Here is a 13,967-nt window from a genome sequence, read left to right on the forward strand (position 1 = left end):
ATTATTATTATTATTATTATTATTATATTATTATTATTATTATTATTATTATTATTATTATTATTATTATTATTATTATTATTATTATTATTATTATTATTATTATTATTATTATTATTATTATTATTATTATTATTATTATTATTATTATTATTATTATTATTATTATTATTATTATTATTATTATTATTATTATTATTATTATTATTATTATTATTATTATTATTATTATTATTATTATTATTATTATTATTATTATTATTATTATTATTATTATTATTATTATTATATTATTATTATTATTATTATTATTATTATTATTATTATTATTATTATTATTATTATTATTATTATTATTATTATTATTATTATTATTATTATTATTATTATTATTATTATTATTATTATTATTATTATTATTATTATTATTATTATTATTATTATTATTATTATTATTATTATTATTATTATTATTATTATTATTATTATTATTATTATTATTATTATTATTATTATTATTATTATTATTATTATTATTATATTATTATTATTATTATTATTATTATTATTATTATTATTATTATTATTATTATTATTATTATTATTATTATTATTATTATTATTATTATTATTATTATTATTATTATTATTATATTATTATTATTATTATTATTATTATTATTATTATTATATTATTATTATTATTATTATTATTATTATTATTATATTATTATTATTATTATTATTATTATTATTATTATTATTATTATTATTATTATTATTATTATTATTATTATTATTATTATTATTATTATTATTATTATTATTATTATTATTATTATTATTATTATTATTATTATTATTATTATTATTATTATTATTATTATTATTATTATTATTATTATTATTATTATTATTATTATTATTATTATTATTATTATTATTATTATTATTATTATTATTTATTATTATTATTATTATTATTATTATTATTATTATTATTATTATTATTATTATTATTATTATTATTATTATTATTATTATTATTATTATTATTATTATTATTATTATTATTATTATTATTATTATTATTATTATTATTATTATTATTATTATTATTATTATTATTATTATTATTATTATTATTATTATTATTATTATTATTATTATTATTATTATTATTATTATTATTATTATTATTATATTATTATTATTATTATTATTATTATTATTATTATTATTATTATTATATTATTATTATTATTATTATTATTATTATTATTATTATTATTATTATTATTATTATTATTATTATTATTATATTATTATTATTATTATTATTATTATTATTATTATTATTATTATTATTATTATTATTATTATTATTATTATTATTATTATTATTATTATTATTATATTATTATTATTATTATTATTATTATTATTATTATTATTATTATTATTATTATTATTATTATTATTATTATTATTATTATTATTATTATTATTATTATTATATTATTATTATTATTATTATTATTATTATTATTATTATTATTATTATTATTATTATTATTATTATTATTATTATTATTATTATTATTATTATTATTATTATTATTATTATTATTATTATTATTATTATTATTATTATTATTATTATTATTATTATTATTATTATTATTATTATTATTATATTATTATTATTATTATTATTATTATTATTATTATTATTATTATTATTATTATTATTATTATATTATTATTATTATTATATTATTATTATTATTATTATTATTATTATTATTATTATTATTATTATTATTATTATTATTATTATTATTATTATTATTATTATTATTATTATTATTATTATTATTATTATTATTATTATTATTATTATTATTATTATTATTATTATTATTATTATTATTATTATTATTATTATTATTATTATTATTATTATTATTATTATTATTATTATTATTATTATTATTATTATTATTATTATTATTATTATTATTATTATTATTATTATTATTATTATTATTATTATTATTATTATTATTATTATTATTATTATTATTATTATTATTATTATTATTATTATTATTATTATTATTATTATTATTATTATTATTATTATTATTATTATTATTATTATTATTATTATTATTATTATTATTATTATTATTATTATTATTATTATTATTATTATTATTATTATTATTATTATTATTATTATTATTATTATTATTATTATTATTATTATTATTATTATTATTATTATTATTATTATTATTATTATTATTATTATTATTATTATTATTATTATTATTATTATTATTATTATTATTATTATTATTATTATTATTATTATTATTATTATTATTATTATTATTATTATTATTATTATTATTATTATTATTATTATTATTATTATTATTATTATTATTATTATTATTATTATTATTATTATTATTATTATTATTATTATTATTATTATTATTATTATTATTATTATTATTATTATTATTATTATTATTATTATTATTATTATTATTATTATTATTAGTGAAAAACTATCTTAAAGTAAAGCGGCGAATGGATCTTGAACTAAGAGGCGAATGTGTGTGGATAGAGCTATACAAATTAAACGGACGGAAGACCCTGATAGGCAACCACTATTTTGCGCCCCAAGTGCCCAAGGAAGATTACGCTACCTACTTCAATGAACTTTTTGAGAAATTGGAAAATTGGGAAGGTGATATACTAATACTGGGAGATTTCAACGTTCCTGGTGTCAACTGGGACATGCTTACATCAACAAACTGCAATTCAGCAGTGAAACCTAAGGCAGAAGCACTCTTAGAATTTGCCTTAAGTTTAAATCTTAATCAGCTCAATAGAGTGGAAAATAATACAGGAAACGTTTTAGACTTAGTTTTAACAAACCACCCATGCGTAAGGAGTAGCGAAGACGCAACACCATTCTCAAAAGTGGACTTATTCCATCCACCTTTACAAATATACATACAAGACACACACAATATCTTTGCCCCAGTGAGATCACAAATCCTGAGAAACCAACCTAACTTTAAAAAGGGAGATTATAAGGGCCTATACACCTACCTAAAAAATCAAAAATGGGAGGAAGTACTTACCTCTCATGATATAAATACCTCGGTTGAGAAACTTCATGAGACCCTTGACGAAGGCCTTGCAACCTTTATCCCTTACAAGAAAGTAGGAAAAGGATCTAAATACCCTCACTGGTTCTCGATAGAGCTGCGGAAGTCACTGAACCGGAAACATTACTACCATCGGAAATACAAACGCTCCAAGGATCCGGCGGACTTAAGTAACTTTCAAAATCTAAGAAGAGAAACACAACTATTGTTGAAGCTAGACAAATTAAAGTACGGAAATTCGATTATTAAAGAACTGAATGATAAACCCCAAAATCTATGGTCTTATGTGAACAACAGGCTAAAACCTAGGACGGAAAACAATCTATGCCTAGAGGATGAGAGTGGTAACCTTATAACGGACAACAATAATATAGCTATGAGGTTTAAAGAACATTTTGGCTTAATTGATGGGCAAAGTAGTACAAATTTGACATCGGACAATGAAAACTTACTCAAGGAACGCATGAAAGGACAAAAACTTCAAGTATTTAGCACACTTAGAATTAAGGAAAAGGACATAGATGAAGCCATCAGGAAGCTAAGACCAAACAAAGCTATAGGTATGGACAACATACCTGGTTTTGTTATAAAAGCGTGTGCCCTGTCAATGATAACTCCATTGTTGCATATCTTTAACGCTTCCTTAAACCAAGGGATGTTTCCTATTAAATGGAAAAAATCAGTAGCGGTTCCGATCCACAAGAAAGGACCCAAAGGAGATGTCAATAATTATAGACTAATAACAATTATCAGCACCTTTTCGAAAATCTTCGAATCAATCATTTATAAATATGTCAGTACCTGGTTTGAACCATCCTTGGCCCAGACACAGCATGGGTTCTGTAAAGGCAGATCAATCAACACAAACTTACTTTCTTTCTTGGACTACTTGGCACCAAAAGTCGTTGGCAAGAAACAAGTAGATTGTATATATATGGACCTAAGTAAAGCATTCGACCGAATGAACCATAAAATCTTACTTATAAAACTTCATTGGTATGGAATGCATGGTAGAATGCTAGAATGGATTGCAGACTACCTCAATGATAGAGAAAACTATTTAAAAGTTAACCAAATCATCACACAAACCACATTCAAATCCATAAAAGGTGTTCCTCAAGGCTCAGCATTAGGACCCCTGTTATTTGTAATCTTTATAAATGATCTGCTATGGGATAAATCCTACATTAACCAGGCTTATGCTGACGACAATAAGATATATCGAGAAATCAAAACTAGAGAGGACTGTAGAATCTTGAATGAACAACTTCTACTGATAAATGATTGGGCTGAACTTAATAAATTACCACTAAATACTGATAAAACTTACATTATATCGTATACGAGGAAGACGAACATTATTTCATACAAATATCTAGTAGGGAATAAGAACTTACCAAGGAAATATGATATGCAAGATTTGGGCGTAATGCTGGATACAAAATTACACTTCAACAAACACATAGAGATAATACAGCATACCTCCTTAAGAAAATTATATGCAATATATCGCCTAGCAAAAACATTTAACAATACGGATATATTTGTTACATTATATAAAACCATAGTAAGGACGAAACTCGAATATGGTAGTCTTGTTTTTGGGGGTTGTTCAAACTACAACATAATTAAATTAGAACGAGTACAGAGAAAATTTTTAGACCTTTGTTATAAAAAATTTAAAAATCTTAATGAATATGAAATATCAAAATTGAACATTTTACCACTTAAAGACAGATTTAAATATTTAGAGATATCATTCTTATATAATCTAATTCATAACTATGTCAATTGCTCATATCTATTGGGGAATATTAATTTCCACGCTCAACAGAAAACAAGGGAAAAAACTTCATTCTACAATACAAATAATAATCTGTTAAATCCTATTTTAAGGATACAAAATACTTACAATAATCTATGTAACGCCCCAGATATATTTATTTCCAAAAAAAGTTTCTTCCAGACGGAACTTAAGAAATGCTTTTAAGACCTTAAATTTTATTCGACGATGTATTTAAATATATGGAGAACTGTTTTAACCATTGTATTTTTTAAATCTTATATAATACTAGCCGTTACCCGCGGCGTCGCTCGCGTGTAATAAGAACTTCCATCTAAAATGATATAAAGAATGTGTAGATTTTACTGATGACTAATATTTTTGTAGCACCCTAGGAGCGAAGGCACTCGGCACAGTCCGTCAGCCCGTCGGGATATTTTTTATTACTTTTCACGCGGACATTATTCCATAAAGAAGGGTTTTTAAGTTTTTGGCCGCCATTTAAAAAGATGGCAACAAATCGAACCCAAAAGACCTTTCAGCCCGTCTATAGGTTAAAGGAAACCATTGTACTAAATATTTGTGAAATCGGTTGAATCGCGCGGACTTTATTGCATAGAGAATATTTTCTTACATTTCTGGGCGCCATTTTAAAAGATGGCGAAAAATCTAACCCGAAAGACCATTCAGCCCGTCTTAAGGTTAAAGCAAACCAGTGTACTAAATATTTGTGAAATCGGTTGAAACGCGCGTACTTAATTGCATAGAGAATATTTTTTACATTTCTGGGCGCCATGTTTTAAGATGGCGGCGGATTGGAAAAATCTTTCTTAGTACGCGCCTACTACTTATGAGTAACGTTCCTGCAAATTTTCAGCCTTCTAGGGCAAGCGGTTTGGGCTGGGCGTTGATTATCAGTCAGTCTGTCAGTCAGTCAGTCAGTCAGTCAGTCAGGACTTTGATTTATATAGATATAGATTGAAAAACTTAGATATTTTGAAGGGAACATATTACTTCTTGGAGACTTTAACCTCCCTGGTGTTGACTGGGATCTTTGTGGCACTCAGGGCTGCTCCTATAGTACTAGATTAAAATCGTCGCATATTTTCGATCTCTGCTATGAACTGAACTTAAACCAAATTAACAAGCCTGTTGGTGACAGTAACTTACTAGATCTATGTTTTACTAATATCAACGGTCTGACACTCTCCGAATTAGTTGACCCGTTTGTACCTGTAGACAATTTTCATCCTCCGTTCATGGTCTCGCTCTGCGCGGATTTTGCAATTCCAGACATTCTAACTGCCCCAAGCTATAACTTTAGCAAAGGGGACTATCATGAACTCTACTGTTGCGTTAGGGACTTTGACTGGTCGCTTGTTTACAACTCTCAGGATGTTAATTTTGGTGTCAATACCCTAACACTCTGCTTAACTAGTGCTATGGTAAATTCCATCCCCATAAAGCCCCCTCGTTCGCGCTCTAAATTTCCACATTGGTACTCCCGTGAGCTTCAAAAGGCTATTAAAACTAAAAAGTATTTTTATAAAAAGAAAAAGCGCACTGGTGCCTCGGTGGACATAGGCAGCTATCGGTCGTGTCGTGCTCAAGTGAGGAAACTCCTTGATCGCGACAAGTCCGTTCTGGCTCGTCTGGTTTGCCGAGACGCTTTAGCCCATCCCAAAAAATTTTGGCGTTTTGTTAATAACAATATAAAAACACGGGAAAACACCATCTCTTTGAAAATTGGCTCTAAATTCATATCAGATTCCGAAGAATTGGGGCTTACCTTCGTTGACCATTTTTCAAATATAGCCCTTGATAAAACCCAACCCGGCACAAAGTACGAAATGGACACTAGTAGCTTGGTCACCCATACTTACAGTGATCAGGCCATTTCTCAAGCTGATATTTATCAAGCTATTATGAAACTACCAACTAAGTTTTCAACTGGCGTCGACCAAATTCCCTCTTTTATTATAAAAGGTTGTGGGGACTTGCTTCTGCCAGTCCTGGAGCATATTTTTAATTTGTCCATCCGGAAGCAGTGCTTTCCTGACTTCTGGAAAAGGGCTGTAGTAGTTCCAGTTTTTAAATCTGGTGCGTCCTGTGACGTCAAAAACTACCGTCCAATATCGTTACTTTGTGTCTTGGCTAAGGTTTTCGATCGCGTCATGCACCAACATTTACAACGTTGGTTTAGTTTTTTGCCTAACAATTGTCAGCATGGCTTTGTCCCTGGCAGAGGAGTGGATACTAACCACGTCGCCTTTTTGGACTACGTCGCCCCCCAGGTTGAGGGACAGGGCCAGGTAGACGTGATCTTCCTGGACCTGGCCAAGGCATTTGATCGAGTCTCTCACACCTACCTAGGAGATAAATTAGAAGCACTCGGATTGACTGGTAATCTTTTGGCTTGGATTAAACACTACTTGGTTGGTCGTGTCAACGTTCTGAAATGTAATTCGAAAATTACTACCACTACGTATGGAGTTTCATGCGGCGTTCCACAGGGCTCGTCGTTAGGTCCCCTGTTATTTAATATCTACCTCTATGATTTGCAATTTTCGATTCGAAATTCTTACTTATTACAACTAGCGGACGACAATAAACTTTCCAAAATTATAAACACTAAATTTGACAGTCAGCTGTTACAGCAGGACCTTGACGCGATTGACAGGTGGTGCTCCCGCAACAACCTGGCAATTAATCCAACCAAGTCTATCCACGTGTCCTTCACTAGGCGGGTCTCTCGTGAGATACAAAATTCTTATTCGGTATCGAAGGCTATTATACCATGCAAAACGTCTGTTAAAGACCTTGGTATAATATTCGACCGCGGTTTATATTACAAGGACCATATAACTCGGATGGCTGGTCTGTGTCGACGGACTCTCTCAGTTAGTCTAAAAATTTGCCGAAAATTAAAATCCTTAAGACATTTTCGTGTTTTATATATGGCCCTAGTTAGGTCTCGAGTACTCTTTGGTTGTCTTGCCTGGGGGAGTAGTGCCTTATATTTGATAGCAAAAATGGAAAGCGTTCAAAGAAAATTCGTTGAGCACTGTCACACATACTTTTTATCCAAAGAACCCTATGATTACACTAAGTTACTTGAAACTCTAAATTTAAAATCTATTTCCTACCAATGTAAAATTTATGATTACAAATTTTTATATAAATTAATTCATAACCGATTAAATTTACCTAACCTATTAGTAAATCTAAACTTCCATGTTCCAAGTGTTACTAGAATTCGGAAGACATTTTCCAGCCCTATAGGAACACTGTCTCCCTTGAACCGTATGCAGGCTACCGTAAACACATTTAATGACCAATTAGACATTTTCTCGATTAAATTTAGCCAAATTAAATAGCAATAATTGCCTAATTTAACCTGATTCAATCAACACTCTAAGTTATAACTTAAAATGATTTTTTTCTTTAAGTTTCTTATTCTTTACTTGGTATTTCTTTAACTAGCCTGTAAAGGTCGGGCACAATTAACGTTGTATGTTATTATAACTTTGTATATTTATTGTAAATTATTTTATTATTTTTTTTTTTTTACCATGTGTATATTCTCGTGAGCCGATAGGCTTTTTATATACACAATAAAATTCCATTCATTCCATTCATTATTATTATTATTATTATTATTATTATTATTATTATTATTATTATTATTATTATTATTATTATTATTATTATTATTATTATTATTATTATTATTATTATTATTATTATTCTCGTGCTGATAAGACGTGTTTTTTATCGCTCGTGCTAACTTTCGTTTTTAAACTCGCGCAGTTATAATTTTCAAACTTATTTTTAAAGTGGTGATTTAGCCGAGGCTTAAGGATATAAACTATAGGCAATTTCATTGTTATTTCCTCGGTAATGAACCCTCTTGGTTGATTTTTTCAACGGATCTGCCGCTACTTCACATGGAACGGTTGTTCCAGCCATGGCACCGTCGTCAGATAAGTGTTTAAATTGTGATTGTCCCTTCTTTGGGCGACAGAGTACGAAAGTTTGTCTGGGTGGATGCCAGAAACGGGTACATGCTAATTGTTTAAAAGACAGTAGCTTCACATGCAGGAACTGCAAATCTAGAACAACTGAAGACAGTGGCCCTAGCTTTACCACTACTTCTGAAATGGACTCGGCTTCGTCTACTAAGACTAGTTTCGTCTCTATGGACGAGGTTCATGACGCTCTGAATAACATGCTTAAATATGACAGCCTGACTCGCGATCCCAATTCCATTTTGGACAAAATTTTAACCAAACTTGATTCATTTGAGACACTTGCGTTAACTATAAACTCCCGCATGGACGCAATGGAAAATAGACTGGCACAGATTGAAAAGAAAAACTTAGAATTGACCACGAGACTCGAGTGTCTTTCCGGAAACCCTACGAGCACACTTAATGCAGATGCTCCTGCTTTTCCACGCTTACCATATATTGCACCAGCACTGGCTTCTAGTCTTTTCAAAGACTCGGCTGCAAATGCTACCTGGTTCCAACAACTTCCTAAGACGGCTGACGGTTCCTGCTCAAGGAGTACTAATGCTGATCCCAACCCGCGGCATGCCCTTCCTAAACATGCCCCAAAGCCCATCAAAACTGGCTTAGCTGTCACCTCCAAGCTGAAGTCTGTTGCGCGTCGCACCTCCGCTCGGAAACCAGCCCGAAAGGGACTATTTGTGAGTCGCTTAGATAAAGACCTCCTCTCATCGGATCTTAAGGAGTTTTTGCTAGAGGAAACTGGAATTCGCACGGCCATTTGCATAAGGCTCAAGACTAAACACCCTGATCCCGACCACTCCTCGTTCTACGTTAGCTGTGAAGATGCTGATGAATTTACTTCGCTTAGTGACCCATCTAATTGGCCCTTGCACTGCATCATCTCTGAGTTTAATGGTTATCCCCGCGACCAGCACAAACATTCATCGGAATCTTCGGACACTGTTAATGACTTCAATTCTGTGCAACCTCCGTTTGAGGCTAATACCTCTTCCCAATGAGAGACATTTCCATTGCCTATCAGAACGTTCGAGGCCTTCGGACTAAATCTAACGAATTTTTAACAAATATTATTATTAATGATTTTGATGTCATCTGCCTAACAGAGACTTGGTTTAACAATTCCCATTTCAATCAAGATTACTTTCCTCGCATTTATACGGTTTTTCGGTCTGATCGGTTTGATCCAACAAATGTGAACGTACGTGGTGGGGGATCTTTAATTGCGGTAAAACGGTCTATTGCTTGCTCTAGGCGACATGACCTAGAAGGAGCTTCTGAATGTGTTTTTCTCGAAATTAAGCTTAATAGTAACCGATCTTTACTTCTCGGTAATGGATACTTTAGCCCATCCAATAATGATCTTCCATATAAAAATTACAGTGATAAATTAATAAGCCACGTACAGGACGCTGATATGGAGCTGTTGCTTCTTGGTGATTTTAACCTTCCTGGGGTTAACTGGGAATTATTGAGCAATCAAGGTTGCACCAGCCCCATTAAATCCAAATCTTCTCACATTTTTGATCTATGTTACAACCTAAATTTAAAACAAATCAATCTAAAGAAACCTAATTTAAACTTGTTAGATCTCTGTATTACAAATATTAACGGTGTTGAAATTCGCGATCTCAACGACCCACTTGTGGCCATCGATCCTTACCATCCCCCGTTTTACGTCTCTATCTTCGACAACCTCTGCCGGAACACCCCACCTCCGGATCTTCAATACAATTTTAAGAAAGGTGATTATCACCTCCTTTACGAAACCCTGCGTGATACTGATTGGTCTGACGTATTTCAGTCTCGTGATATTAATCTATGTGTCCATCTCTTAACCACTCGCATTATTGCGGCCATGAACATGTGCATTCCCAAAACGTTACGCTGTCATAGTATTCGTTTCCCTCATTGGTATTCATTTGACTTACGCAAAGCCTTACGACAAAAACGGTACTTCTTCAAAAAGAAAAACAGAACCGGCAATTTAGCTGATGAGATTGAATTCCGCCGACTAAGAGCTCTTACTAAACGTTTAACTGCTAGGGATAAAAGGCTCTTGGCTGAATCGGTCTGTAGTGACGCTTTGGCTCACCCCAAAAAATTCTGGAGTTTTGTCAACGGAAACATTAGAGAGGGTCACACCACAACCTTTCTAAAAATTAATAACAAATTGGAATCAGACCCTGCTCGAATTGCTTCTGTTTTTCGTGAACACTTCTCTGGTGTTTCCGTTGATAGAACCCCTCGGAGTGAGCCGTACTGTTACGGCACGTCAAAGGTATCCTCGAGTTCTTATAATAACCAAATCATCCAAGCCTCTGATATCTATTCGGCCATCAAACAATTACCCAATAAGAGTTCCACGGGAATTGATGGCATTCCTACATTTATAATTAAAGGCTGCAGTGACCTGCTAATATCTATTTTAGAGCACATTTTTAATTTATCAATCAGCAATAAGGAATTCCCTAGGTTATGGAAACGATCTGTCGTCGTGCCAGTTTTCAAGGCTGGCTTAATTACAGATGCAAGGAACTACCGCCCTATTTCACTGTTATGTGTATTTGCGAAAATTTTCGATAAGATTATGCACGAAAATCTTCAACGCTGGTTCAGCGCCTTTCCCAACGATATCCAACACGGATTTCTTCCTGGGAAAAGCGTTGATACTAATCACGCAGCCTTCATGGATATTGTCGCTCCGGAGGTGGTCAATCAGGGTCAAATTGACGTTATTTACCTTGACCTTGCCAAGGCATTCGATCGCGTCTCGCATACTATACTCCGAGATAAACTTTACGCACTAGGTATCGATGGCAACCTGCTGGGTTGGATAGTGGACTACTTAAAAGACCGGGTTAATGTCCTAAAATGCAACGGCTCACTAACGAATGTATCTTTTCCGGTGACTTGTGGCGTTCCCCAAGGGTCCTCTTTGGGACCTCTATTTTTTATTATTTATATATACGATCTACAATTTCAAATCAGTTACTCTAAATTACTTCAATTCGCCGATGACAATAAACTCTGTAAAGAAATTAATACCCCACTAGATGGGCAGTTGCTACAAAGGGACCTTGACTCTCTTGAATCGTGGTGTGTTCGTAACAACCTCCCAATAAATCCATCCAAATCAGTTCATGTTTCCTTCACCAGACGTTTTTCTCGAAAGATAAAAACTTCATTCAAGCTACTAAACTCCACTATTCCGCAAAAATTTACAATTAAAGATTTAGGCACAATTTTTGATAGCCGTCTATTATTTATCGAAGAGATATCTCGTACCGTCAGCAACTGTCGGCGCACTCTTGCGGTGGCCCTTAAAATTGCAAGAAAATTAAATTCCTTGTGGCATTTTAGACTTCTCTACCTCAGTTTGATAAGGACCCGCTTAATATTTGGATGGGTTGCTTGGGGCGGATGTAGTAATTACCTCCTTGATCGTTTTGAGGGGGTGCAGAAGAAATTCGTGTCCTTTTCTCATACCTATTTTCTCAAGAATATAGAATATAACTACGAATCTCTTCTAGAAATACTTGATCTCCCCAAAATAATGCATGTTCGGAAGATTAATGAAGTTAAATTTGTATACAAACTACTACATAATATAATCCCACTCCCGAATTTGTTGTCAAAATTAAATATTCTCGTGCCGCGAACGCTTATTAGAGGTGACCCTTCCACATTCTATGTTAAACCTGGTGATTTAACACCGATATACAGAATGCAGAAATCCTGTAATATTTTTACCAAACAATTTGATATATTTTCCGTGAAACTTCAGGACATTAATTACTTAGCACGTATATAAATAGTTCAATACTATTACACTCAGTCAAAATTCCCTGTTTATTTGTACTTCACTGCGTATTACGCCCTTACATTGATGTATTTTTTCTTTTCCTTTTGCCATTATGTGTGTAATCTCGCGAGTCGCTTGTGACTTTTTTTACGCACAATAAACTACCATTCATTCATTCATTATTGCTGTTGATAAAACCATACCAGGCACAAAGTACGATATGGACACCAGAAACTTAGTCACTGACTCTTACTGTGATCAGATTATCTCCCAATCTGATATTTATCACGCTATCTGGGTGCACGGCAGTGCACCCGCCAAGTTGTCGTGCACTACCAGCAATCCTTTACCCGAAACATTTCAGCCTCATTTTGACCCCCTCTTAACTCGGTACTGGGGAATAGTACACCACTCATATTTGCACCTCAAGGGCACAGTGTTAATCCTAGGAAGTCCTCCAACTTCCAGCTTTCTAACTCATTTGGTTTCTGTGATAATCCTATGTGAAAATGACACATTATGAGACTGACTGACTGACTGACTGACTGACTGACACATCATCAAAACCTCTAGGGCATTTCCGGTGGTGCTAGAATGATGAAATTTGGCATACTTGTACCACTAAGCATACAAGCAAAGGGAAAAGTCCCAAAAGCGGGAGTTTCCCCCTTTTAGCCCCTGAAATGGGGGTTTAAAATTAGAGTCATCATCTAAACCTCTAGGGCATTTCCGGTGGTGCTAGAATGATGAAATTTGGCATACTTGTACCACTAAGCATACAAGCAAAGGGAAAAGTCCCAAAAGCGGGAGTTTCCCCCTTTTAGCCCCTGAAATGGGGTTTAAAATTAGAGTCATCATCTAAACCTCTAGGGCATTTCCGGTGGTGCTAGAATGATGAAATTTGGCATACTTGTACCACTAAGCATACAAGCAAAGGGAAATGTCCCAAAAGCGGGAGTTTCCCCCTTTTAGCCCCTGAAATGGGGGTTTAAAATTAGAGTCATCATCTAAACCTCTAGGGCACTTCCGGTGTTGCGGGAATGATAAAATTTGGCATACAAGTAGGACTTAGCATACAAAGAAAGGGAAAGGTCCCAAAAGCGGGAGTTTTCCCCTTTTAGCCCCTGAAATGGGGGTTTAGAGTTAGAGTCATCATC

General features: G+C 31.6%; 1 protein-coding gene across 1 annotated transcript; it reads left to right on the forward strand.

Moving 5' to 3' along the window:
• Nucleotides 1-10,422: 10,422 nt before the first annotated feature.
• LOC149615329 (uncharacterized) lies at nucleotides 10,423-12,434 on the forward strand. The gene is made up of 2 exons (XM_089857106.1): nucleotides 10,423-11,865; nucleotides 12,369-12,434. Exons 1-2 carry the CDS (start codon nucleotides 10,423-10,425, stop codon nucleotides 12,432-12,434), a joined length of 1,509 nt encoding a protein of 502 aa, XP_089713232.1.
• Nucleotides 12,435-13,967: the final 1,533 nt, after the last annotated feature.

The sequence above is a fragment of the Phalangium opilio genome, unplaced genomic scaffold (genome assembly GCF_054372755.1).
Source record: "Phalangium opilio isolate 3A_F unplaced genomic scaffold, DU_Popi_V2 ptg000217l_1, whole genome shotgun sequence".
Classification (NCBI taxonomy): Eukaryota; Metazoa; Arthropoda; class Arachnida; order Opiliones; family Phalangiidae; genus Phalangium; species Phalangium opilio.